At 29.1% G+C, this 26,471-nt stretch overlaps 1 protein-coding gene across 2 annotated transcripts in view; it reads left to right on the top strand.

The window, feature by feature from the left end:
* The window catches only part of LOC107436728 (repulsive guidance molecule A), a 49,766-nt gene extending 23,295 nt beyond the window's left edge, over positions 1-26,471 (top strand). For both annotated transcript variants that reach the window (XM_043043335.3, XM_071186672.2), the window contains exons 2-4: positions 1,376-1,476; positions 12,307-12,824; positions 24,230-26,471. In XM_043043335.3, the coding sequence (XP_042899269.1) occupies positions 1,389-1,476; positions 12,307-12,824; positions 24,230-24,850 (1,227 nt within the window). In that variant the 5' untranslated portion in view covers positions 1,376-1,388 and the 3' untranslated portion in view covers positions 24,851-26,471. The remainder of the gene's footprint in view (positions 1-1,375; positions 1,477-12,306; positions 12,825-24,229) is intronic.

Below are 26,471 nucleotides of genomic sequence, written 5' to 3' on the forward strand. Positions count from 1 at the left end.
CACTCGGCTCGCACCGCTCACAGTGCTGACGTAAAATATCCTCAGTGGTAGATGGATCATGGGTTAGAGTTCCCTTGCCGTTAGGCTAACCGTGAGAGTTCTCGTGATTTTCCGCTCCATATAACTGAAATGTCGAATAATTCCATCAAAAAAGTCCTCCACTAAGACAAATTTCTCCATTTTTTTATTATTTTTTTTATTATTTTTTTATTATTATTTTTTCATTTATTTATTATGCTATATTTATATATATTAATTTAAAATATAGTAATTTTACAACAAGTTTAAACTAATTAAAGAAATTTTTTCTCTAATAGCTGCATTTTAATATTAAAAATATCCATAACAAACATTTTAAATCTCAAATTTAATACTGTATTTTTGTGTGCATAAAGCGACTTTAATTTTTAAGTGGTTAAGTTCACAAAAGATCAAAAAAGATAATTAAATAAGTACTTTAAAACTGCATAAGGTCTTAAAGGGATAAAGCAGCAATAAAGGTATAAAATTCAAAATTTTATTAAAAGAGATAAAAATTAGCAACTTTTGGTAGCATATTATTTCACGTTTACTATTTAAAGTGAATGCAAAGAATGTTTTCGGTTTAAATTAGAAAAATTTGGAATGTAAGCAATAGTGGTAGTAACAATTGATTGATTAGAAACATAGTAAATGAATAAAAATGAATTTGTTTTCTACCACTTTTTTTAATCTCCTGTGCCATCTCTGAAACAGGAATTTTTTAACATCCAAAACGCTGAGTTAAAGATTTCCTAATGCGATAAACTGTCCTTCTATATATTTGTTTTATTGCTTCCGAGATTGTGGTAGGCAAAATTCTTTTAATTCTAATTTTTTAATCATCTGTACATTGCCTGAGAAAGTATGGAAAATACCTAACTACAGAAAAATATTTTTTAAGACTACGAAAATTTCCTTAGTTGTCGGTGGGTTAGATAACAACTAAAATCTCATTAAATAATCAATCAAATGTGCTCAATTAACTTAAAAGAAAGATTCTGTTATAAGCCACTTCATATCTAAAGATTTCTGCTAGCTCAAAAATACCGCACAATTAAAAAAAGAAAAATGAAAAAAAAGAAAATAAAGCGCCACTCTTTCTCGTGCGTCTGATATTTTGTAAACTTTCCCTCAAAACCCAATCGAATCGGAGTTCAGTGTTGTTTTGTGAAGCTTTGCCTAGAGGGCGAAAATATTTTCATTCGTCGTTTAGTCGCCGATGAGTGAACATTGAGCGATCGTTTGCGTTGCGTATTGCAGTGATAGTTAGCGCTCCCATGTGTTTTGTGCTGGATGTTTATTATGGATTATTTTGATAACTGCTACAGCGGTAAAACATTATTGTGTGTTGCAGGGGATGGGCCGTGATGGGGCCCGGTCATTTTGGCGGCCCCGCCAACGCCCCGATTCCAGTTCTTCTTCATCTTCTGATTATCGTCTGCTGTTTGACATTAGGTAAGTAACCTTATTAGTCTCAATTGTTACCTAAAATGTTCAGTGTTTTGATTATCGTGATTTCTAACTGCTGTTTTTCAATAGTGTTTGCAATCCTGGAAAAAAAAAATTTTTTTTACATGAAGTTTCACCAGCATATTAATTATTAATGCAAAATTTATTAATAGTTTAGAAAATCGTGAGAAATCCAAAGTTAAATATTGTAAAATTACGTAGATTTCATCGTTTTTTTTTTTTTTTTTTTTTTTTTTTTTTTTTTAAATATCGTTTTAATTATAAATGGCTTATTTGCAAAATTATGTAAGATAATTTTATTTTTTCCTTCCTTTTTTTAAGTATGTATAGGAAGAAAGTGAAAGGATTTATTGATTACCACTGGTTTTAAATGGGTATTATTATAATTATATAAACATTCATAAGTAAATATATTTAGTTATATCGAGAAAAGTAAACAATAGTCACGTATGGTTTAATTGTCGGGAAAAAAATAGAAATAATAATAGTTTCCCCTCCATTCAAGAGAAACCGTGTTTTAAATTTGATATGTGATAGTTTTGTTTCCATATTTTACTCATAACACATTCAGTTATAAATTATAGTATTATAATTTATAACTGAACTTATAATTTTAACCTAATTATAAGTGTTTGTTTACTAAATTTATATCTAGATGGAAAGCTTCTGACTGAAAATTAGAATGATTTTGAAACAGCGTAATGCGTATAAACGTTTTTTCCAATAATTGTGTAAAGCTATCTTATAACGGTGCATTTTCGATTTTTTTTTAATCATTACAGAATATTATTATTATTATTTTTTTTATTGCTTCCTAAGTACTGTTACAACTATAATGTATTTTTATAAGTAATGTTATAACTATAAATTTATAGTTGTGCTGGTTGGACAATTTAAAAAGCTATTTTTGTTTTAAAATATTTTTGTTATTGAAATTAACCTTTCCTTAGGAGTGTGAATGTAATAAATAAAGTAGGTAAAAATTAATAATTGTTAGGATCGAAACATTGTTAACATAGTACTAAAACTAGGAAAATTTGATTGTTATACTTTTATCTGTTTACGTTTTAAAAAGATAATGTAAATTATAATTCAGAAATGCACAGTAATTGTTATTGATTTAAATATTAAACAAAACAATTCGTAATAATGTGTAATATTGTGTTCACATGAGGATGTGTACAGTCGTAAGAAAACTTAAAAAGTGGTTGCGAAAGTTGAAAAAAATTATATGTAAATATCAATAGTACGTTATCACCACTACGTTTAATATTTCCAAATAAGTTCTGACAAGATGAGTGGGCAAAGGCAGGGTTGCCATGGGCAACTAAAAGTGAAGAGCCGCCAACTGTCTACGTTTTTTGTAAAAATTTATTTTTGTGATTGCTAATTTTATGTTTTAGTATATTATTTTTTTATTCATTTAAACATATTATCCCCGCCACTACATATAAATAACTTAACCCTTTCGCGCCGACTGTCACAAATACGTGACAGCAAAAAACCGTATCAATCAGGGTAAGAAGATAAAACTGGTAATCAAAGTATTTCTTTAGCAGTTTATTTGTGGGCGGAGTTATAATTGTTTGATTTATTTAATTCACCATTACTTTGTTCAAAATAAAACTATTTAGTTATACTTTGAATTAACATTGATTATATATATGATTAAACTAACAATAATTAAAATAAAAGCAAAGTAAGTCTGTCAAATTAGTAATGACTACATTTAAGTTACCGTTTTTTTATTTAATTGCAACTTGATTCTGATTTTGTACGAATGCTTTTCTGAATCACCCGTCCCGAAAGGGTTAAAAGCTCGTATGCAAAGCCACTTTGGTTTTTAAATGTGTACTACTTATTAAAATTTTGCAAAAAGCGTATTAGTTAGTGTGCAGGTATGAAACTGCAAGATGTGATGACTAATAAAATTCAAAACATATTAAAAGAGATTAAAATATGTTTCCTAGCATATTTTCAATTTACTATTGAAAAAGAAAGCAAGAAATGTGTTTGTTTTAAATATATGAATAACTTGAAATGTATAATGCTTGAATAACTTGATACTTTTAGGGGAGATTTCCGTATGAACCATCAATAAGTTTTGGTAGCAAGGTTTTTTTTTTTATCCCCTCCCCAGCCAAAAAAAAAAAGAAGATAGATATGGAATAGTTTTACTACCAGTTTTTTTTTTCCCGAAAGTTCAGATTTATCTTTATCGTCATTAAACAAGGTTCCATAGTTAAGTGGTTTAACTTCACATCAATTTTAGTATCTAAGTTAATCAGTTGTGACACAGACATTTAATTTGCAAATATTTTTGGTCGATGGTAATTTGCTAAAATATTTGTTTTCGTCGATTTTTTTCAATCAGTTTTTAACTGTTTTTGAAAAGTGGCCACTCTGTTAAGTAAATGTGTATTAGAATGTTCTTTTTTTTCAATAGCGTTACTATGTTTATGTTACCTTTTAGTTATTCTACTGCAAGACTACTTAGTTTCTTTTTCCTATTTATCGTCATTAAATTTGTTTTAGTTTGTTTATCGTCATTAATTGTTGGTTTTTCCAAATTTTGTCAGCTTTCGCAGTCTTGGAGCTTATCAACTCCTTAACTGCTTGATTATTTTATTATAAAAAGAAAAAAAAAACGAAAGAAAAAATGAGTTTCCAAGTAAAAAAAGTTTTGCACATTTTTTATTTTATTAAAACGCAATTTGTGAATACCCCCTTAAAATGTTCAGAAAAAAGGAAGGGAGGAAAAAAGAAAAAAAATTAGACGGGGGAAGATCTCTCTACTAATCTATTTCAGGGGAGTTTCTCCCTTATCTTTCTGCCTTTGGGTCTTTCATTTACTTCTTGTGAAATACAATTAACACTGCATTTTAGCTATGATGAGAAAATAATGTTTTGATTATAGATTCCATGATTCAAAGTAACTTTTTACTTTGAATTATAGATTTTTTTTTTAGTTTTATACTTTTTTAATCCTAAATTTCGTAAAAATTTATAACTTTGACGAAATTAATTTGTATTAGTTTAATTTGTATTATATAATTATTGAATGTATGAACCTTTACAAACACTCATTTTTTAAACATTACATTTTCGAAATTTTGCATTACAAGTGTTTTAGTATAATATATTTATGTCATTGGTTGAATATTCAAGAGAAATATAAAATTGATTAAGAACTTTCTAGTGTAAATATCGCTCTTTGTACAAATCAAAACTAAGTAAGGAAGAAAAAAAAAGTTTAAATATTTGATATCGATGAACTTTCACATAACTAAACAAGTTTCATTATTCGAAATTGATAATTTTGTAAAAGCGAAAGGTTCTCAAATTTTTTAACACTAAATTGAAAGTTTGAAAATCAATGGAAGATAGTTTGGTAGTGCTTTGGTAGATATTTTAGCATGTTTAGCGTTTATGTAGACGATATTGCAATTGTCTCATAAGATATCGTAAAATATTTATAACAATAAGACTAAAATTCAATTTTTTCATTAACTTGTTAAATTTAACTTAACCCTTTCACAAATACGTGCCAGCATAAAATCGTATCAATCAGGGTAAAAAGATAAAACTGGTAATCAAAGTATTTCTTTAGCAGTTTATTTGTGGGCGGAGTTACAATTGTTTGATTTATTTAATTCACCATTACTTAGTTCAAAATAAAACTAGTATTTAGTTATACTTTGACTTAACATTGATTATATATATGATTAAACAAACAATAATTAAAGTAAAAGCAAAAGTAAGTCTGTCAAATTAGCAACGATTTCATTTAAGTTACCGTTTTTCATTTAATTACAACTTGATTATGATTTTGTACGAATGCTTTTCTGAATCACCCGTCCCCAAGGGGTTAAGTCATACCTGCCAATAATTCCGGATTTTCCGGAAGATTTTATTTTCATATTTAAAGTGGTAGTAAATACATACTATTTTTTTCTTTTATAAGCTTAATTTTTAAATGATTTTGATCACCACTATTCTTACAAAAATTAAGCACATATATTAATATACGTTACTATCATGGTTGTCAACTTATGATTTTTCAAATGCAACGTATTTGTTTGCTTAAAATTGAAGTTTTAATTTCATTTTAATACCACTGGGAAAAATGATAATGGAAGGAATTAAAAGTTGGCAGGTATGGGTTAGGTATTTCATTTCTTATTTACGAAGTCGTAACAATGTGAAAGTGAATTATTCCTTAGAAATACTAGTGGTAGCTTTAATATCAATTTTTGTTTTTGTTTTTTTACTTTATACTTATTTTGGTCGTTGGCCGATGCAAATTTGGCATGGGTAATAAGGGCGCCATATCTAAAAACTTCAAGCATGATCTTTCAAATTGTGCCAACAACTTGGCGATGTAACATCTTCAAAAACATTTGAAGTTAAACGAAAGAATGTTTTCTTAAGATTTAGTATTGAATATTTCCATAATTTTGTAAGTGTGAAACAATTAAGTAACACCGTATTGTGTTTCGATTCGATTTTCCTTCATTGATTTTACATAAAGTGAAGATGAACCAAATTATTTTTTATTCCTTTTTGTCTCTGGTGTTACTTTGAATAATTGAGAAGACGATATCACTTATTTTATGAATGATCCAGTATATAGGGGTCGCCAAGCGCGTGCATACACATCATTCAGATAAAAATAAAGGACGCGCCAACACCGTCGTTTAGCGATGATTTGTCGACGAGATTCTGAATGGAAGTATACTTCCGACATCTTTGGAATGAATTGTCACTAAGTTAAGAACATAGCTCATAATTTTATCTTTTAAATGAACTATTTCCGGTACTCATAATCCATCTAAAAAGGAAGTCTCTTTTGTACCCCATTCATATTTTCTTTTCTCCTATGTTCAACATTCGTAAATGACGCCAATGAGGGACAATTTAAAAACCATTCACAACAGACTCTGTTATACATAGAATTAATATAATAACAATTAGAATAAATAAATACTTTGTTTTAATAATATTCTAGTATTTAATAATATTTGCGTGAAAAAATTAGTTCAAATTGGAAGAAGATTTTCTTGTTTTAACGTGTTGGACAGTTCAATTTGTAAAATGAATTTTAAAAATTTGATATTGTTGGATGATTTAAAAAACCATCGGCAGCTGCCTCTGTAACACAGAATTAATATGATAATTAAAATATGTAAATTGTTTATAAAGGGATTCAATGTGTGTGTGAAACAATTTATTCAAATTGGTGAAGTTTTCCTCGTTTTAACATGTTACCGTTGAACTATTTGATGAATTAATTTTTTGACACTGACATTTAAATTGTAAAATGAGTTTACATTGTTGGACAATTTAAAAATCATTGAAAGATTTGTTACGCATAGAATTAATATAATAATAATAATTAAAATTATTTGATTCTTGGAATAATTTATGTAAATAAGTAAAGATTTTCTTGTAACCAACCCTCTGTTTGATACTGATTCTGTACTCAGGGATTTCGAAACTAGTCAATATTTAAAGTTATAGATTATGTTTGCAAATCGCAAAATCTTACTTTAAATATTGGGTATTTAAATGTTGAAAGTACTATCGATAACCACATCTATTGAATCATATAATATCGCGATCATTACTACTAACGATAGATATGGAATACGATTATATCGCAAATAAAATCAATGGTGATAATATTGAAATATTATGTTCTCGTGAGTCTTGAAATTGATTCAGGTAACAAAAATATCGACCAATATGAAGTAGTAATATAAAATTGGATATATAACGTGAAATAACAATATGCGCTGGTGATACATCGCGATATTATAACTACTATATCGTCGAAGTCTTAAATTGTAAGGGTTAAATTGTAAAAGCATTAGCACAACGAAATCATGACCGTATGAGTATATTTTAAGAGCATTGGGGCTTGTATGAGCCTACTAATATGCCATAGGATACACGGTAATTTCAGATGTACAGGAAAGAAAAATAATAAATAAAATAAACTTAATATATACCTGATGTAATTGTTAAAAAGAATAACGAAGTGCTAACTCGGAAAAACTGTATTGTTCTATGAAAATTTTTAAAAAAAATTCATTTTTTTAATCTAGCTGATGCAAGTGCGTAAAACCCCTTAAAATATTAAAAAATTCAAGTGAAATTTATTATTAAAAAAAAGCATATTTATCATATTACTCTTTAAATGACGTAAGACTAAAATTATTGTTTCTCTACTCTGGTTACATTTTGTTCTTGCTGTTCATAAATTAATTATTTGTTTCTATTTTAAGAATGACCGGGTTTTCTTTTCAAATTTTATTACTACAAGCTGTCATTTGTTCCAATTATTGGCGCCTTTAAATGTATGTGTCATCTCTTTATATTTATTCTACGCCAACTCATTGGCTTTAAGTTTTATTGTAGCCTTTCATAATACTGAATTTGATTATATCTGTCTTGGGATATGCATTCCTTGCATATTTTCTTAATTGGGAAATTTATAGGCTCAATAGGAAAAAGCAATATCTTAGATTAATTTATTAGTCCATGTTATTAGACTTCATGGCGTGTATTCGTCGCGTGAAAATATTTTCTGATAGAACGTTTCCATAAGTTCTAATCTACCGTTATCATTTCTTTCCTTATGCGTTATGCAATTAATTTGTACAAGCACTTCAACTTGGCTAGAGAAATAGTATTTAGTAGTTAAACATTGCAGAATAGTGCTTCTTTTAATAGTCTTGTGTTTTGTTTGTGTTCAGGTTTATCAATAGCAAACTTGAATTAAAAGTAAATTGTGTTTATTAACTCGCTTTCGTGTTCAAGTCTATGGAATCTTGCGATTGAAATTTCGACTTTTTTAACAATATCGCTCGAATATCTGGTTTGGTTCTGTGCCTGGTGACAATTTCAAATTCCAAGTTGTTTCCTGGTCTCTATAAGCAAAAGTATCGTCATTTTATAGCAACTGAGCAATTGGTTTGGGGTTCTATCCTTGGATCGGGCAAGGTTGACACAACCTTTCACCCCTTCAGTGGATCGATAAAATGAGTACCAAACATGTTTAGGTACTAAACACTAAGGGGGCACTGCGTGCGGCTTACCACCCAATCGGAACATCTGCGTCTGCATCTTAGATCCCAAAGTCGAGAAAACTAGGGTGGGCACAGTAGGCTTTGGCCCTTCATGGGCTGTCGCGCTAATGAGTTTAGTTTATAGCAACTGAATTTATCGTTACAGACAACTTTCCAACTAATTTGAGGGCCCAAATCTTATTTCTCGAGCTGTGTGCCCGATAGTAGCAACAGAGATTTAAATTGTTCCCTGATTGCTACGGACAGAATTTATCGCTTGCCAAAATCTTAATTGTTCTCTGACTAGCTGGAGTGCTTAAATTCGTTAGAGCTAAATGCTGAGTCACAGTTCAAGAATTTTTTTTCTGACCGCTACAAGTAGAATTCTTATCGCATTATATAATCGAAATTTCAATCACTTTTTGTCTAGCTAGAAAGCTCAAATTTGAACTGTTGCTCTGTCTCCGATGTCAATGCCCTAAGTTGTGCAAGCGATATTTATTATACATGAAAATTTTGATTACTCGCGGACCAAAGTTGTAGACACAAAACTAAAAAAAAAAAGAAAAAAAAGGGTTTTTTTTTCAAGTCGACTGAAAATGGGAAGCAATGAAAACAAAATTTAAGTTATCTTCAAATAAAAATAAAATAAAAAAAAATTTAACTTTGAAAATTTCAAATTAATTTTATTAAAAATAATAATTTTTAAAATTGAAAATCATGCTAAACGGAAATTTAATTTATGTAACCAACCTTCCAACCTCTCTTCACGATGATTTTTACAATACGTTACACCGGATACTCTAAATCATACGCGTCCGTAAATCAAGTCTGTAAACACATAAATAAAATCCCACACACATTATCTTCATAGTGAATTCGTATCTTGGGATCGTGGATCACGTAGCTAAACTTAATGAACTCGTTTGGAATAAAATATTTTTTTTTTCAACTTCGTAAACTCATGATTTAAAAAAAAAATCGAATCTTAGCTTTTCACGCAAAAAGTTTAAGACAAGGTGACTGCTAGATGCACCTTCAAACTCTTTTAAAAAAGTATGTGGGCGTATTATCTTAAAGTTCATCATTTGCCTTGGTTAAATGGACCATTAAAGAGCTAAGACTTTTACAATAGTTTGTACTGTTATTTATTGAAATTAATGCAGTTTTTTATTGCTTGATTTTTTTATTTAAATGAAGACCCTTGTATTTAAAAGTACTCATTTTATTTTTTCCACCTCCAAATTTATTATTTAACTAGGTGAAAGAGTTTGTAAGTAAACTATTAGTTAAACTAAATTTAAGGTTAGGACCTAGGTTAAATGGACCATTAAAGAGCTAAGACTTTTACTATAGTTTTGTACTGTTATTTATTGAAATTAATGCAGTTTCTTATTGCTTCATTTTTTTTTTATTTAAATGAAGATCCTTGTATTTCAAAGTACTGTAGCGTATCAAGCTATATTAAAGAACTGTTAAGTTTTTTTATAAAAAACTTTTATTAACAAACAACACAAACAGTAACAAATATGAAGTACCCGTAACGGGATATTGAAAAGATCATAAAACAGCAAGAAAAACCCGTAACGGGATATAAGGAAACTCACCCGTAGTGGGATAGATAAAATATTATGAAACAACTAGATAAAGTGCCCGTAACGGGATATATGAAAACTCAAATTCCACACAAAACTAATTCTAAAAAAATCAACAACTTTCTGGTGTTCTAATTTTATCGTCTGCTTTTATTATTTCAATTTATCTTTTTATGTGTTTATTTTATTTATGCTTTTGCCAGCCCGTTAGTTTTTAATATTTTTACTTTTATTCATGCTTTTGCAAACCAATTATCTTTCTTATATTTTCAGACTTTACTCGTATAGTACTCATTTTATTTTTTCCGCCTCCAAATTTATTATTTTCCTAGGTGAAAGTGTTTGTAAGTAAATTATTAGTTAAATTAAATTTAGAATGAAATAAAAAGAGAAAACGAAGTGCAAGCAATTCACCAAAATGTGATTGACACCATACACTTGATAAGAGTAGATATCAAAGTGTGTATATGAGATTATTTTTCACATCTCCTCTAGAAGACAATGTCTCTGGAAAGTTTTATCTCACAAGACTAGAAATATTGATTAACAGTACTTAACAAAAACAAAGAAATGAAAATTCTGGGAAGAAAAACACTTGATATTGTAACTATGGGATGAAGTGTCGTAGAAAAAAGAAAAAACAATTGAATTAACACCATCGACTTATGAAATATGCTTGCATTTGATTAGGCAAACATTTGTTATTGTTCCAGAAAGGGAACGATATATAAATATAAACACCCTTTAATAATGTGTGATTTTAATCATACATAAAGTGCCGAAGTGTTAAACAGTATCCGCTTTATTAACTTTTAATTAATCGAGTTATATGAAACAATTATGGGAATAGCGTTTTATCTGAAATCTGAATATGTAATGGATTATTGCAACCATGTTTAACTTGGTTCATTGCGTGAGTCAAAATAGAGGCTGTAATTAAAAAATCACAATTACTCTTTGTAGTTTTGTTGTAATACAATTAGTGAACACATCATTAAAAATTTTTAAAAAAATTGTAAGCATATACAAGTTGATATTAATAATCGTGAGTAAAAACTTAATTATTTTTTGAAGAGTAAAAATCAGATCTTTAGAGCCATTAGTAATTGATTTCTAACCGAAAATTCTTGCTCTTCACTTCTTGTGCATTGGTGCATTGTTAATAATAATTATAATTGGTGCATTGGTAATCTTGTGCATTGTTAAGGTTTATGAACTATTGTCAAGTAGAAGGACAGATATTACTGTACAGAGAATGACAACTAGTAGATGCCTCCAGAGTAGCAACGGGATTCGAAAACGCTACCTCCACGCTTCGCACAGCGTTTGGTGGGCTATACCGCTCGGCCAGGGAGGCCCCTGATAGCAAAGTAACAATTAAAATTACGCTTAACTTGTTTAATTTTGCTCGCATTTAAGAAATTTCATAGTATGACCATCAGGTATTACATATATGTTAAAAACATTGTTTATATAATACAGTGGAGATCAAAATCATTACAAATAAAATTTATTCAATCAAAATAAAATTTAAAGCATAAAATTTACCGCCACTTCAATTATTATAGGAAAATCTCCAACGAAAACAGTAAAAGTTTTCATGTGATCCTTAAAACTTTCAGCCTATCCTAGTAAATTAGTGATATTATATTTTTTATTTAATTTGCAATAACTACAACTTATTGATAAGTTCACGAGCATTCATAATTATTTAATCAATTCATTCATTCATTTATTTAATCAATTTTCATGAGATACTAACCGGAACTAGCCGGAGTCAGAGGGAAGTAAATATTCTGATTTGGTGTTGAGTTATTTCAGGGATAAATACATCTTTATATACAATTTATTAGTATTGTTATTAATAATAAAATTTTATTAATTTTTCATACGTGACATTCAGATTTGCTTTTATTTAAAATGTCCTGTCGGTATTTAATTTTAAAATGTTAGAAAAATTTGGCCAGCAATTTTTTTCATAATCATCATAATTATCATAAGCTTCAGGAATTAAAAAAATAGCTTCAAAGCCATAATTTTTGCAGTGGGTTCAGCTTTTTCTGAAATTTCTTATTAACATTGATTTCTTATGTAGACTGTTAGTTATGCGCTGTTAGTTACCGTAGATTAATTTAAAATTATAATTACAGCTGCAAGTTCCGATTGCAAGGTTCACCTTTGCTCCAAACAGTACAGTCGAGCTCTGGACGAGGACAATGTAGTTGAATCAGCAACGTACCGTTACTGCAGCCTACTGAAAAGTTACAACGATTGTATGGAAGCAACTGGTCGTTCATGTAGAGGTAACCTCGGATACCACTCCTTTCAGACCTTGATCTCTAACTGGGCAAAAACGTACAACTGTGAAAGTGTTTTGCTGAAGGGTCCACAACCTTCACGTGGTCCTAACAGGCCATCTGGGGGCCACAGATTCCAAAAACCTCCTAGGCAGCACCAGGAATGTAACTCGTACAGACCAGCCAGTGTTGCACCAGTGTCTTACAGCCATTGTGCTCTCTTTGGAGATCCTCATTTGAGAACATTTTATGACGAGTTGCAAACGTGCAGCGTGTCAGGCGCCTGGCCTCTACTGGACAATCCTCATCTTGCTGTGCAAGTCACCAATGAACCAGTTGGGAAAGGTTCCTCAGCGACTGCCATCACAAAGGTGAGGATTCTATTTTTTTTATTTTCGAAATTAAATTAAGCCTAAAAATTTCTCTGTCCTCTAATGAATTTCGTGATGGTAAAATCCATAGTGGCCAATATTTAAATTTACCAGCCATTAAACTTCTTGTTATGCGATTCGTTTCATATTAAATTCCCGAAATACTATGCTTGTAAATGTAACTGTGAATGACCGAAATTGGTGGTTTTTGACATCCGATGAATGATGACAATCACATTGGTAAACATCCAAAATATATACTAGGTCTAGTTAAGTGTCAATGCCCGGTATACATTTTTTTTAAGGTTCAGTGCGACTGTCCTGTATGCCCTACATCAATGTTTTTTTTTTTTTTTTTTTTTTTTTTTTTTTTTTTTTTTTTAAAGATCAAGTGCCACTGTCCAGTATGCATTTAACTGGTACTCCAAATACTGATGTTTTTTTTTTCTAATCTAACCTCAGCAGATATTAAAATATCAAATAAATGCAATAATATCAACGAACAAATTAATATCAAATCGGATATAACAAATATATATCGGACACTCACCAAAGCGACTATTTATTGTTGACATTCACCAAATGAAAGTCGGATTTCTGTCATTCACGGTAAATATATATATCGAATATATTTGAGTTTAAAAAATTATAAATTTCGTGAAAATGGGGACATTTATTTTGTTCGCTTTTATTCTCCATGAACAAAATTAACTCATTTTTTTCCACTTTTGTTTAGTTTTATTCTCCTTTAAACTGCCTAGGATTACGTACTTAATTTGTTATAACTGTCCTTATTGGAGGTCCAATTATAGCAAAGGGTGTTCATGGTATAATGCATTTATTTATTTAATTTACGGGGTTACCAATGTAGTTATTTGCAAAAATTATTTAAATCAAAGATTCAGTTAATTAACTGAAATTAATTGTATTTAATGATGAGTTAACTAGTACATTAATTTAATAAGATTACGCAACTAATTAATATGACACGAACATAACGGTGTTCGTTGGTCCATGACCACTAAAATTTGAATCGGATCATCATAAAATGATTATCAGTCGTCCACCGGGACAGCTATTGATTGAAAGGAATGGTATGTTTTGATTCTGTGCTTTTAAATCAAAATAGCATATTTCAGTCATTAAGTGACCTTACACATTCTTTGAATTGTAACTTTTTTCTTTACAATCATTTATTAACTTTTGATTAATGAAAAATCTAAAAGAAAAGTGTATCTTAGTTTTAATAATTAATTTTTCTTTTGAATTCGACAAGCTTTTAAAGCTAACTTTTAAACAGTATGTTTTATAGCGCTATTCCGAACGGCAATTTCCAATGAATGCAAATTTTTTTTAATAAAGTGGTAGTATATTATTTTGTTTTGTGACATGAGTTTATAATGAATAACAATAAAACTTTTGACTCCCCCCCCCAAAAAAAAAAGATTTTTTTTTTTTTTTTTTTTCTTTTTGAAAAGAGCGTTGGTCAGTTATTTAGTCAAAGATTCTGAGCAATTTCAGTGCAGAATTTTAAATCTTCTGCACAACGATCAGTGTATATCGGCTGGATAACAAAATTTCGTTCAGAAAAATAAATTTTGTTTCTTTTCTTTAAACAGGTTTATCTCTCTTTTTTTTCCTTCTAAATTCATTTATTATTTCGCACCTGTGGGTTGACGGATTTGGACCTATAAATATAACATTTTTATTAAATGCTCTGGTCCCCTGTAGTGAAAAAATGAAAAAGAGCCTTGGGGTCGGCGCTCCCCTTGCAAAAGACCTTGAAGCTCGTTAGTTTCCTCCTCCCTCTATTTCTTTCCCTTCTTATTTCCGAGTCCCTGCTTTTCTTGTTGATATGGTTCCCCTTCTACTCTCAACCCGCATACCGAGGCAAAAAAAAAAGAGAAGAAAAAAAAGAAGTGGTGGGGAAATCTTCTCACTTTTTTCTTTTATTAGTGGATAATCTACATTTTTCTCCCATTATAAGAATTTTTGAAGAACTGAATTTATAAAAGAAATCAAAATTGTTTTATTATGCAATGCGCCATTGGAAACAATCCATCAACGCAAAGCTTTCTTTAAACATTAACATTATCGACGTTGAGTTTAGAACTAATTAAATCGTTTGTGTACACAATAATACAGGGTGGTTATGACTAAAAAAAAAATTTCATCTGAAAAAACTCCAAGTAGGTTTTTTTCGTATTTGCTATTTATTGTAAACGAATCAGCATTGAATATTAAGTTTTTAATAGAACAAAATACCAACTCATTGCATTAATACGTTTCAATTCTCGTTACTTTTATATTTTACTAAGCCTTAAAATTTTAATTAGCCTTCTTAAAATCATGCATAATTGGATATTGCAAACAATATGCTAAGGTATTCTCACAAAAATGTATTACAATTAAAGCTGTTGTTAAAAGATACAATATAATATTTTTAGAATCGCAATTGCAAATGATATTCATAATAAATTATATTAAGAATTACGGTTATTAATGGTTAATTATTTATTTAACTAATGTTACTTATTAATACAGCAAAACTTACTCTGAAACCTTAAAGAATAGAATAAATGATGAAAATACACACTTAACTTAAAAAAGCTCTATAAAACCCTGAAGAAGAAAAAAACAACAAAAAGTCTGGGAAAAAACCCCTAGAGGGTTGGGGCTTTTAACAACTAAGCGATAATATGTTTATAGTAATCTCTAATATTGATCTAAACTCATTTAGTTGTGTAACGTAGTTGCTAATATTAGCAAATATGTAGAATAATAGAATGCTTATGCTGCATTTGCAATAGTAGCTTGACTTGCAATTGAAGGCCCTATTGTTTGGCAATGGTAAGTAGCCAAGAGGAAATATGAAATATAAAAAAAGTGGTAACAAATTTGGGTTAGTGCAGTGCATAGATTTTTCGTTTTTTCGAAAATTTTAATTCGGGAAAATGTTATGTATTTTCACCACTGACTACAGTTAATTTGGGCTTTTAACTCTAAAGTTTGGAAAATATTTGAACGGTATTACATTAAATTAATTAAAATTTATTGCATTTTAATTAGATTAAAGGTTCTTGTAGCTCATCCAAAGGGAACTTCTTTAAAACTTAAATCTACACCTTAAATAAGCTATATGCATATTAGAATATGTATTATTTAAAAAAAAAATTCCTTTCTTCAAATCTTATTTTGAAAGTTCTTATATAGAAAATAAAGTTGGTTTTTTTTTAAACAATAAATACATCATTTAAATTTAAAAATTATTTTTCATGCCATTAAGTAATATTTGACATAAAATAATAAAAATATTTCTTGCAGTTAATCCTAAGACGAATATTTAATTTTAAACTTACTGTGTATACTATGTATCGCTAGTATGTATAATTTTTATGAATAAAAATTTTAAAATATTAAATGTATAACAACTCCCTTTTTTAAAATAAAATTAATAGTTTTGTTTTAAAGTAATTTATGCACTTTTTAGCTCACTTCCACAAAGAAAATTAATTAGAATTTAACGTTGCATAATTATTGATAAGAATCTGCGTTATATTGAAGTAATTGTATACCACTATTTTAATTAAATTTAAATTAATCTTATTTCAAAATTTATTTTACTTAAATTTTGAGATGAAATTTGCAGGGCCTCAAACTGCAACAATTTTCGCAAAGAGATACTTATATGTCTTATAGGGGTAGACTAATTAAAACTAAAGCTTTCTGAATTAATTCTGATTTTTAAATCCTCGCCACGAGAGAGCTGAAAAAAAAAGTGGCGTTTCACATGAATCTGGGGATGCCACAGGCGTCTAAAAATTTCAAAAGTAGTAGATACTCAATTCACTTTTGTTTATTTATTATCTCTTTATTATTCAGACGTAACTACCACAAATACTTATATTTAAAATTATTCATCATTAGAACAAAAACGTTCCATGCATACACTTTCAATGTAAAAAAATAAGCTAAAAGAAGTAGCTAATTTTAATCTTATTTGATAAAATTGTGAATTTTTAGTGTCTCGTGGCAACTATGTATGAACAGTTAAATAATTTACATAGAGTGATGTTGAAAATAATTTTAAAATCAAATTTACAAATCGAAGAACCATACATTAAAATATAAGCTTTGTCACAAAAAGAAATTTCACCTAAAAGACAAGAAAGAAGAAAACCCTGCATTTGTTAGCACCCATTCTGTAAACAAATGCTGAAAAAGTTTTTAATTTACTACCACCATTTCAAATAAATAAAAGTTTAATTATTTAAAAAAATAAAAATGGCAAGTAGGTAGGGCGTTTGTACTCTAATGTCACTCCGAATTTGGAAACAAAAGTTTTCGGTAAAAGAGATCTTATGGGGTCGTAAGTCTTCAGTGGGCGGCTGTTTGTGCCCTTCGCACTTTTCGCGGGATGGTGAACATAAGAGTGAGGGGAAGGGGTATGGTTGTAGAGATTTTGTGACGTCACGGCACCTGGGGCTGACGGCTGAGAGAGGTAAACAAGCCGACGGGACTCAACCATTTTAGAAGACGAGGGGGAAAGGATGCGTTACGGAAAATGATAAGATGTTACCAAAATTATAAGTGTGATGCTTTTTTCTCCGAGGGCGATTTTATTATTTTGGCATGATAGTTATTGTGAAAAGTAATCTCCCTCCCCTTCTTAACTCCCTTTCTTTTTTTCATGCTAGGATCATGATTATTGAATAAAAATGTAGTGTTTTGTTTGTTTGCTTTTGTAATGTTAAGATACTTTAACTTTTATACCATTGTGATTTAAAATGGACTAATCTTAAATAAAGAATGATTCATTAAAAAAAATTTTTTATTTTGATCTGCATTTTTTTACTAAATAAGAATAATTAACTTACGTTTTATTTATGCATATTATATCTATTAACTAATTTATATATGATATTTATTAACTTAATATTAATTTACTTTCTCTTTTTGTACGTTAAATACTTACATTTTTTCGCATATTAAAGCTGAGCAATTACATCTTAACTGAGGTGCTTTGTTATTTGTTTTCGATTGAATCATTTTTAACGAAGATACCTGTTGTGCCTTGTATACAACTAATAGAAAATAACTTTCTTTTGCAAAACTGAAAAACAAGCAATCATATAGCTAATTGATATATGCTATCTATTAAAAATATAATTTAAAATATCAAAATATTTTTCAGAAATTCCTTATTTATTAAAACTAATTGTTAATCTATGTATTAATCGGTTTTAGAAATTAAGTAACAGAAGAATTCTATTTTGCATGAATTTTTGAAAATAATATTTAAAATTAAAAGTATATTGTTATTATAATTTTGGTGAGTTCACAAAAGTAATTTAATATTTTCACTTACCAAACTGACAAATATAGTAAATAAAATTTTCGCATGCATCACATTGTACATTAAGTTGATCGTTAAGCTCTAAATCATTTAACGAATCTCTTTAACTGTAATTTATAATATTATATTTATGTTATTTGCACAAAAAATAATAATTGTTAAGCTGTTCATTAATTAGATCAGACACAAATCTAGTGTAGAATTATGTTATTATAATAATAGTAATAAAAAAAATATACTATATCTAAATATTGAACTCTTAAATTAGAAAACAATCAAAATCAAAACACGTAATAATAGCAGTACAATTAAATACCTTTAAATTAGGGAAGCAAAAATATTTATCGAAGAAAACAATGCCTTTTTGACTTTTATTAATTTATACTGATGGCAACAAAAACAATAAGGGAAAACTGGATCCTAACCATGTGATTTTATCGGCGAGTAAAAAAGCAGTGGAAAACTGTGTTAGACCATTATATTTTTTGCTCGTTATATAGAGATATTATATTTTTTAATTATTTATTTTTAAAAATCCATCTTAACTGTGAAAAAAATTCTACTTCTAACTGTAAAAAACCTATGCATGATAACTTTTTCCTTCTGTGAGAACTTTACACTCTCCCCCAGCTAATGCCTTGACCTCAGTTTTATTTATTTATTCATGCCAATGAAGTTGACAGCATTGATGTGTTGACCTTCTTCTCATCTCATCATCATCCCCTCAGTTTTTGAGAACAAACACCCATTTTCTCTCCCTCTTACCAGAAGACTGATGCATGCTGGGACAGGAACCACAAATACCCTTGACTGTTACAAATTTCAGACGATATTTTTTGGGGGAAAACTTTTTTGTTTTAATCTAATTGATTTGCATACTTTATAATAGCTTTTTGACGCAAATAGAGGCAGGTGTCCCTTTTATGTATATTTTTTTCCTAACGTTCTATTTACAAGCAAAAATACATGGACCAGATCTATAGCTGTTGCTAGGTCATGAAGGATTAGTAACAACAGCAACACAAGCAAAAATATACTATGTTATTTTTTTTTAAAATTAAAAACAGTCTTAATAGCTACTAAAAAATCTGTTAGGTTATTGGAATTTTATTTGTATTGAAATATAAAATCCAAAAATAGTAGTTAGAAAAAATATTTTTTTTTAAATCTTATTTAAAAATTATCAACAATTGATTTTGTAAATTAAAGAAATTTTGATGATGAATAATTGGTTTCTCTTAGATCTGAATAACGGTATATAAGTGCAAATTTAAAAAAATTTTGTTTGAAATATTTTACATTTAACGCAGAAAAAGACGCGAATGTTTTATGCTGTAGGTATTTCATGACCATAAATTATTACAAAGCTAAATATAATTTATTTCACTTATGTTGATCAAAATTAATAAAGAAAAATTATGATACTAACTACTTATTATACTTATATTACTTATTATACTTATATTACTTATTATACTTATAACTACTTATAATTCTACTTATTATTGAAATTATGATATAACTTATGATGCTTATTTACTAACGGGATAAGCCACGTTTCGTATAAATAACCAGCTTCATTTCAGAGAAATAAGAAAAAAACATAATATTCTTCTATGAGAAAACAAACTTACAGATATTTAATAGAATTTCAATGAAGCATTTTTTGCAGGGTTACAAATTAAAAACATTGAGCCCAAAGGATCAGTAAATAAAAGATTCTACTAGTCCTTATGCATTTCCGCTGATCTGTTTACATGTTTTTTTTATTAGCTTAGTGAATTTAAAAGAAAAATTGCTTTAACAATGTGTAGCATTTATGATTATGATGAACTATGCTAATCTGTGACAAAACAAGAAACTGAAAATCAAAAACCCAAAACAGCCTACCTGTCCATTCGTCTGAGGGGAACTAATAATTATTTCATTAGTTGTCCCCCAGACCAGTAATAGATGTAAAGGATTATATTATTTGAAATTTGGGTCCGTTACTTTCGACTTTTCGAAAAATAGTTAATGAGTTAAGTGCACCTTTCATTAAAAAAAAAGTTTATCTTTAAAACCGGTCTTGCTCAAAATATTTTATCGTATTAACGGACCCAAACAAAATAATATGACACGATAACAGACCCTTCGCAAAACTTTTTTATCTTTTCAAAATACGGAACTTCAAGAACTTTTCTTTTCAGAATATGGTTCTTTGTTTTAAAACTAAAACTTCTTGGCAAAAAATGTTTTTTTTTTTTTTTTTTTTTTTTTTTTTTCCCCACGAAAGGAATATTTTCCCCTCATGTTTGCAAAAACAGAACCTCGGTAGACAAGAAACCCCCCTTGTACAGTATATCGATTCAAAAAATGAGTATATTTTTCATGAATTAATAAAAACAGAACCTTCCAGAAATTCCCGATATTACGAGATAAGTTTTCCCAATTTTTATAAAAACAGGATTTTTTGTAAAAACAATCCTGTTTACAAGTATTAACCTTATTTACATGAAAGTGTTTGTCGGATCTAGTGTTGTTAAGATTTAATCAAACTCAATAAAGATGGGAAAGTCGTAGTAATTTTTATTTTTCTCCTCTGTCTGAAGCAGACAGCGTAGCGAATTGTGACTCATTGACATGAACATCGTCTTCTTCTTTGGACATCATCCAGAAGCGCCCTCTATTGTTAGACTATTGTTAGATTGAAAAAAAAATATTTGTTTTCAAATGTCTTTAGTTTCTTCATTGAACAAATTTATCTCTTTGTCTACCATAATTTCACTTGTTACCTCAATGTGAAAGAGACAATTCTGAGCACACTTTTTTTTTGTAATTAATATTATGGCCTGTAAACTAACAGAGTTTTCAACAAAAAAATCCTATTAAATATTGGAATATAGAACTAGTCTAATGGTTTGAAAGGAGTTTACATTTAATCTAACTCAAAATTTGATTCATATTTATATACATTAAAAGTGAAGTGTCGGAGAGAAAACACCAGAATAGGAGGTCACTATCATCCTGTCAGGAAAATGATTCAAAACACCAGGATTTTCGCTTGTATATCTCTTAAATAATAGTGATTAATTTTTTTCCCCCTTTCGACTTTTATGCCTAAACAGGAGCTACTTAACATTCTTTTTTTATTTATCCCTCGTCTGGTAATTTCATAAACAAAGCATAAGTGGGCCTAAGAAACTTTACATTTAAGGATTTAGATAATTTTTATTGATAGACATCATCTTCAAGTTTTAGGTGAATCGATTAAAAATTTTAGTTAAGTTACGGGATCCACAATTAGCAAATAAAACTGAAGATATTTAGAAGTGAAACGTATTTTACTCTGGAATTAGATTTTAATTATTTTTCGTGAATTTGGCGTACCTCTAAGGCAGCTCCACGTCCCCTCTTGCCCCCTTCTAGTTACGTTACTACAAATACTCTGATTGCTGACCTCTTATAGTAAGTCGAATATGAATTCGACTTATTTCAAGTGGAATTAGAAACTCTTTACATTTAAGTAACAAAACGAAGACATCTTTAATGAAGTTCTATAAGCATCAGAATATAATAAAAAATCCTATCTTTTTACTGCAGTAAAAGACAAGCATTCTTTAAATAAACGAATAAACGTTAAAATATGTTATTCGTTATATCAGAATTGCACAACCGTTTTATATTGTGATAAAATATAATGCATCTTAACAAAAAATTAGTTACGTTTAAATCAGGTTGGTATTTATTTCGGTTAGTTTTTAAACATATCGTATATTTCTGGCTGTTATTAAGAAATTCGGGGAAAGGGGGATCCGTATTTTCCTTGATAAATGCTTTGTTAGAAAATGATAAAAACAAAAACACTGGAATCAATTCTTTGGACGAAATGAGTACGAAAACACATTTTTTTCCCCTATTGATATTTCAAGGTAAATATGAATTAAAATTAATTCATATTTACAATTTATACTATCAATAATTTTAATTCACTGCATCAACAAAATAGCCGAGATGTTAGTTTGGTTAATTCAAATACAAAATGGAAGATATAAAGGGAAGTTCGTTGTTTTTTTATGTCCGCTAATTTCATATGACAAGTTATAGCAGAATTATAATGAAAACAGATTGTAATTCCCATTTATCGATCTAGTACTTAGATTAAAGCAACTTCGACTGGAACCTTTTTATTTAAAAACCTGATTTATAAGGTATTATCGGATGATTGATAAGAACATAACATTCCAAATAAGTAGATTTTTAAAATTTATATTTGCTACTGCTAAACTCAATTCAGAAAACTTTTCGTTTTGTTGTTATCTCTAAGAGTCATATTTATCTATTGTTTACTAAATTGTCATTAATTATATAAATTATGCAATAAAAAGAAATCTTTAAAGTAGTTTTATTTTCGTTTTTTATGAAAATTATTAATTACTTCCTTCTAGACAAAATGAATGATTTATCGTTTGGTTTCATCTCGTAAATGCCAGGTGCACATCTGTTGTGAATAATAATAAATAGTCTGGTCTGATGTAATCAGAAGATTTTGTTCTTTCTATCAAAAATATTTTGACCTTACGGGAAAAAAATAGGTTATCCTCGGTCTATCTTCAAACCTCTCGTTCATTCGCGCGTTTACAATTTTCGTATTGATTTCATTCCAAGATGGCATCAGTCGATCGATGGGCGGAAAAAGTATGTTTTATATCGCGCATGCGTGAATGAAAATTAGTCTTGGATGAGAGAGGTCATTGTCAGTGACACCAAGGTTATAATTATTTATATGAGATTGATAAATTCTCTGATTTCATATGAATGATTTATGAAACAATGGCAAAACCACAAAAAATTATAGCGTAAATGTTTTGTGTTTTATTATATTTTGAAGATTTTTTTGCATAATCTTAGTGTTCTAAATTTTAATATTAGAAATAATTAAGAACAACTATAATAATTATTCTTTAGGTTAAATCAAAAAATGGTTAAGTTTCTTCCGAAAATATTCCACAAAATTGAAAAGTTTTTTTTTTTTTTTTTAAAGGAAATAAATATTTTCACTCAAGTCTTTCTTGAAGCAAAGATTATATTATTAACCTTATTAGTTGATATTTCTTGTTAAAACTTGTTAAAATAAGAAAAAAAATATATACATTAATTGTTTCTAATTGTGAACTCACAGCCCTCGCTACTTTCTAATCATTTTTTCCATACACGCGAATTAATTATCGATACTTTTTATTATTTCCAAATTATTTTCACTACAATTATTTTATTACTTAATCCCATTTACTGCATTAATGTTCATTAATTATGATACAGTTTCATTTACATTTATTTCACATTTATTTATCCGTAATCATGGCGCTTAATATGTATTTTCAGAATCCATGTCTAAAATGATGTAAAAAATGTATGCACATTAGAGATCGCAAATTAATGTTTAAGCGGGGGTCTATATTCTATAGTAATTTGCCATATATTCTATAGTGATTTGCCAAATCACTGAAAAAGCTTTCTCTACTTGACTGTCATTGATTGATCACTATATGGTCCCCATTATAGCAAAATAAGACAAAAAAAGTTAAACACGTGCATGTTATTTTAAGTTAAGATGCAGCTAGGCTAAAATACTAGGTACTAGCTCGTGGCATAGAATGGTGTGCCAAAACTAGTTACAAAATAAAGCTAGTTTAATTAATTTTAATTACAGCAGTGCAGAGTCTGAGAAAAAGTACTCAAACATCTCTTCAGTTAAAGCAAACTATTGTTAAATGAAAGTAGTAACTATACTTCTATTAATCGTTTTTAAACTGTTTTTCGCTTCATCCAACAATCTAAAGGGTTTTGGCTGTTTCGAAACTTCTTCAGTAGTAATTCGTTAAAGTCAATACCAGATAGTACCTTTTCCTCGATAAATAGTAATTTACGTTCTCTAATGTGTCTACTTTTTCTACTTCAATTTTGACATGTGTTTTAAAAATTTATATTGAGTGTAGTACTTTGTGAAGTATTCTTAAACAGGTAATTAATTTAGAAAATAGTGCTAATTTTAGTTGTATCGTTTTAGGTTACTGTGATCATCCGTCAGCATAGTCCATGTGCTCAGGAAAAAACCTATGAAGCTCAGAGTGATTATCTTCCTGGGGTATTCCCCGATGGTTCCAAATGGAGCGGCCCTGGAGTACGCATTCGAGAAGAAGTTCCTGGAAAGCACATAGAAATACATTTGCGATATATTGCCACAAAAATAGTCATACGTCAAGTTGGGAACTACCTAACATTCGCAGCTAAAATGCCAAGCACAGTTGCAGTGCAGGGTGCTCAGGGTGAGACTTTGGAACTTTGTGTAAAGGGTTGCCCTCGACGAGAAATAATTGACTTCGAAAATATATTAGATCCTAAAAGCGGACCGAAGCAAGAAGCTATCGCAGCTTGTCGAGCTCTGAACATTACCGATTTTTATTTGGATGCTTGTGTATTTGACCTTCTAACAACCGGTGATGGTAGCTTCAGTGCTGCTGCCAGAGATGCCATGCTTGATGCTGGTCCTCAATCTGTTGTCAACGGCAGCCTTGCAGTTATCCCACGTGGTCTTGCAAGCAGTGCAGCTCTTTCACTGACTTCCGTTGTCCTTCATATTATTATTGGAATTATTCTTGTTCTTCTCCAAAACCATTTGGTTAGGTAACCAAAAGATGTCATGGGACATTCTTTAGTGATGGAAATAAGTTTCTTTAGTCCATTCAAAACAACAATTATTAACGAAAGTCAACAAATGGTTATCAAAGGGTAAAATTTATGCATAAAGTAACCATTGTGAAAAAGCACAAATGTCACTATAACTAGGCATACTATTTGTCCAAGCGTATGAATAAATTCAAGCAACGTGAATAAAGGTACAGAAATTGTAGGTACAGTTTAGTTGTGCTTTATTAATGTTGCTTTACTTTATTCATACTATAGTTTAAGTTCCATAGTGAAGGAGAAGTTATGAAACATCGAAGAAATGTTTGTTGTCTATGTTTTGACACAAAAGAAGTTTCATTATTAACAAACCACAATATTTATTGTGACACCTTTTATGTTTTACTCGCGTTGTTTTAGCTTTGTACTAACTTAAACTTATGATTAGTTAGTGATGGTGGCAAATTTAAGAAAAAGTGCAACAATACTCTCGTTAAGGATTGCAATAATTAAAAGCTTTTGAGTAGAATTAATAATAATAATCTAAATTTGCAGTACGGATTACATTTTAGTAATTTTAAATTACATAAGTAAACAACAGCTAAAGTAACATGGTCGAAAACTGCACGTTTTAAACTGTTTTGTATGCTTCACGTGCTAAGAAAATAAAAACGCAGCATTTGTTGGTAAAATGTAGCACCAACGCACACATGTTCTTTGCAACTGTATAGAACATATGTTGTTTTGTGTAGTAACTACTCTGTACAGAACATAAGTATGTGTAAACTGTAAATCTCTGTAATATTTAACAACTAATTAATTGTTACTAATTTAAAAAATGAAGCAAACCGCTAAAACTCAGCTTTTATTAGTTTCAAATGACTTCTCATGTTGTCATATGTGTATTTGTTTATTTTTGTTAGTAATCGTATTTGAATGGATTATAGAAACAAAGTAAATGATTTAGAAATGTAAATATTGGTAGCACAGTGATTGCTACAGATATAGGTAGCCCCTGTGTATTTATGTTAGAATTAATTTTTAGACTGCCAAAAAGTCATATTGTTAATTATTTCATTATTATTCTCAGGTTGATGATTGTATTTTGTTACAAAATATTAGATCATCCTTGTATAGAAAAAATATTCATTTGAATTCTATTTAGTCAAATGTGGTGTTGTCAAATTTTTATGTCCTGATGGTGGATAGGTTGTAAATAGTTTAATGTTCGAAATGTTATTCTTCATCATCCTAACAAACATTGATTCAAAATTAGGTAGAAAATATAATAAAACTAATTTTTAAGAAATAAACTGAGAAGTTTTTAATAACCAGTTAAGAAATAGGTTTTAAAATCTCAAACATTAAATTTAATTTAACTTTGAATTTAATGTTTGAATCGCGGTATGAGATAACGCTTTGTAACGATAAATTTATTATTTTTATAGCAATTCTGAATTGGCAACAATTAGAAATGATTGTTGGGTTAGATTTCGTCAATTCTTTGACAGCGCCCTCTATACTAATTATGAAAATGGCGCGAAATGTAACGAAAAATCAATATAAAGAAAAATCCATGGTTTTGTAAACAAGAAAGCTTTAATGATTTGATAATTTTAATGATA

This window comes from Parasteatoda tepidariorum, chromosome 9 (assembly GCF_982258835.1).
Source record: "Parasteatoda tepidariorum strain Cologne lab strain chromosome 9, Ptep-v5.0, whole genome shotgun sequence".
Classification (NCBI taxonomy): Eukaryota; Metazoa; Arthropoda; class Arachnida; order Araneae; family Theridiidae; genus Parasteatoda; species Parasteatoda tepidariorum.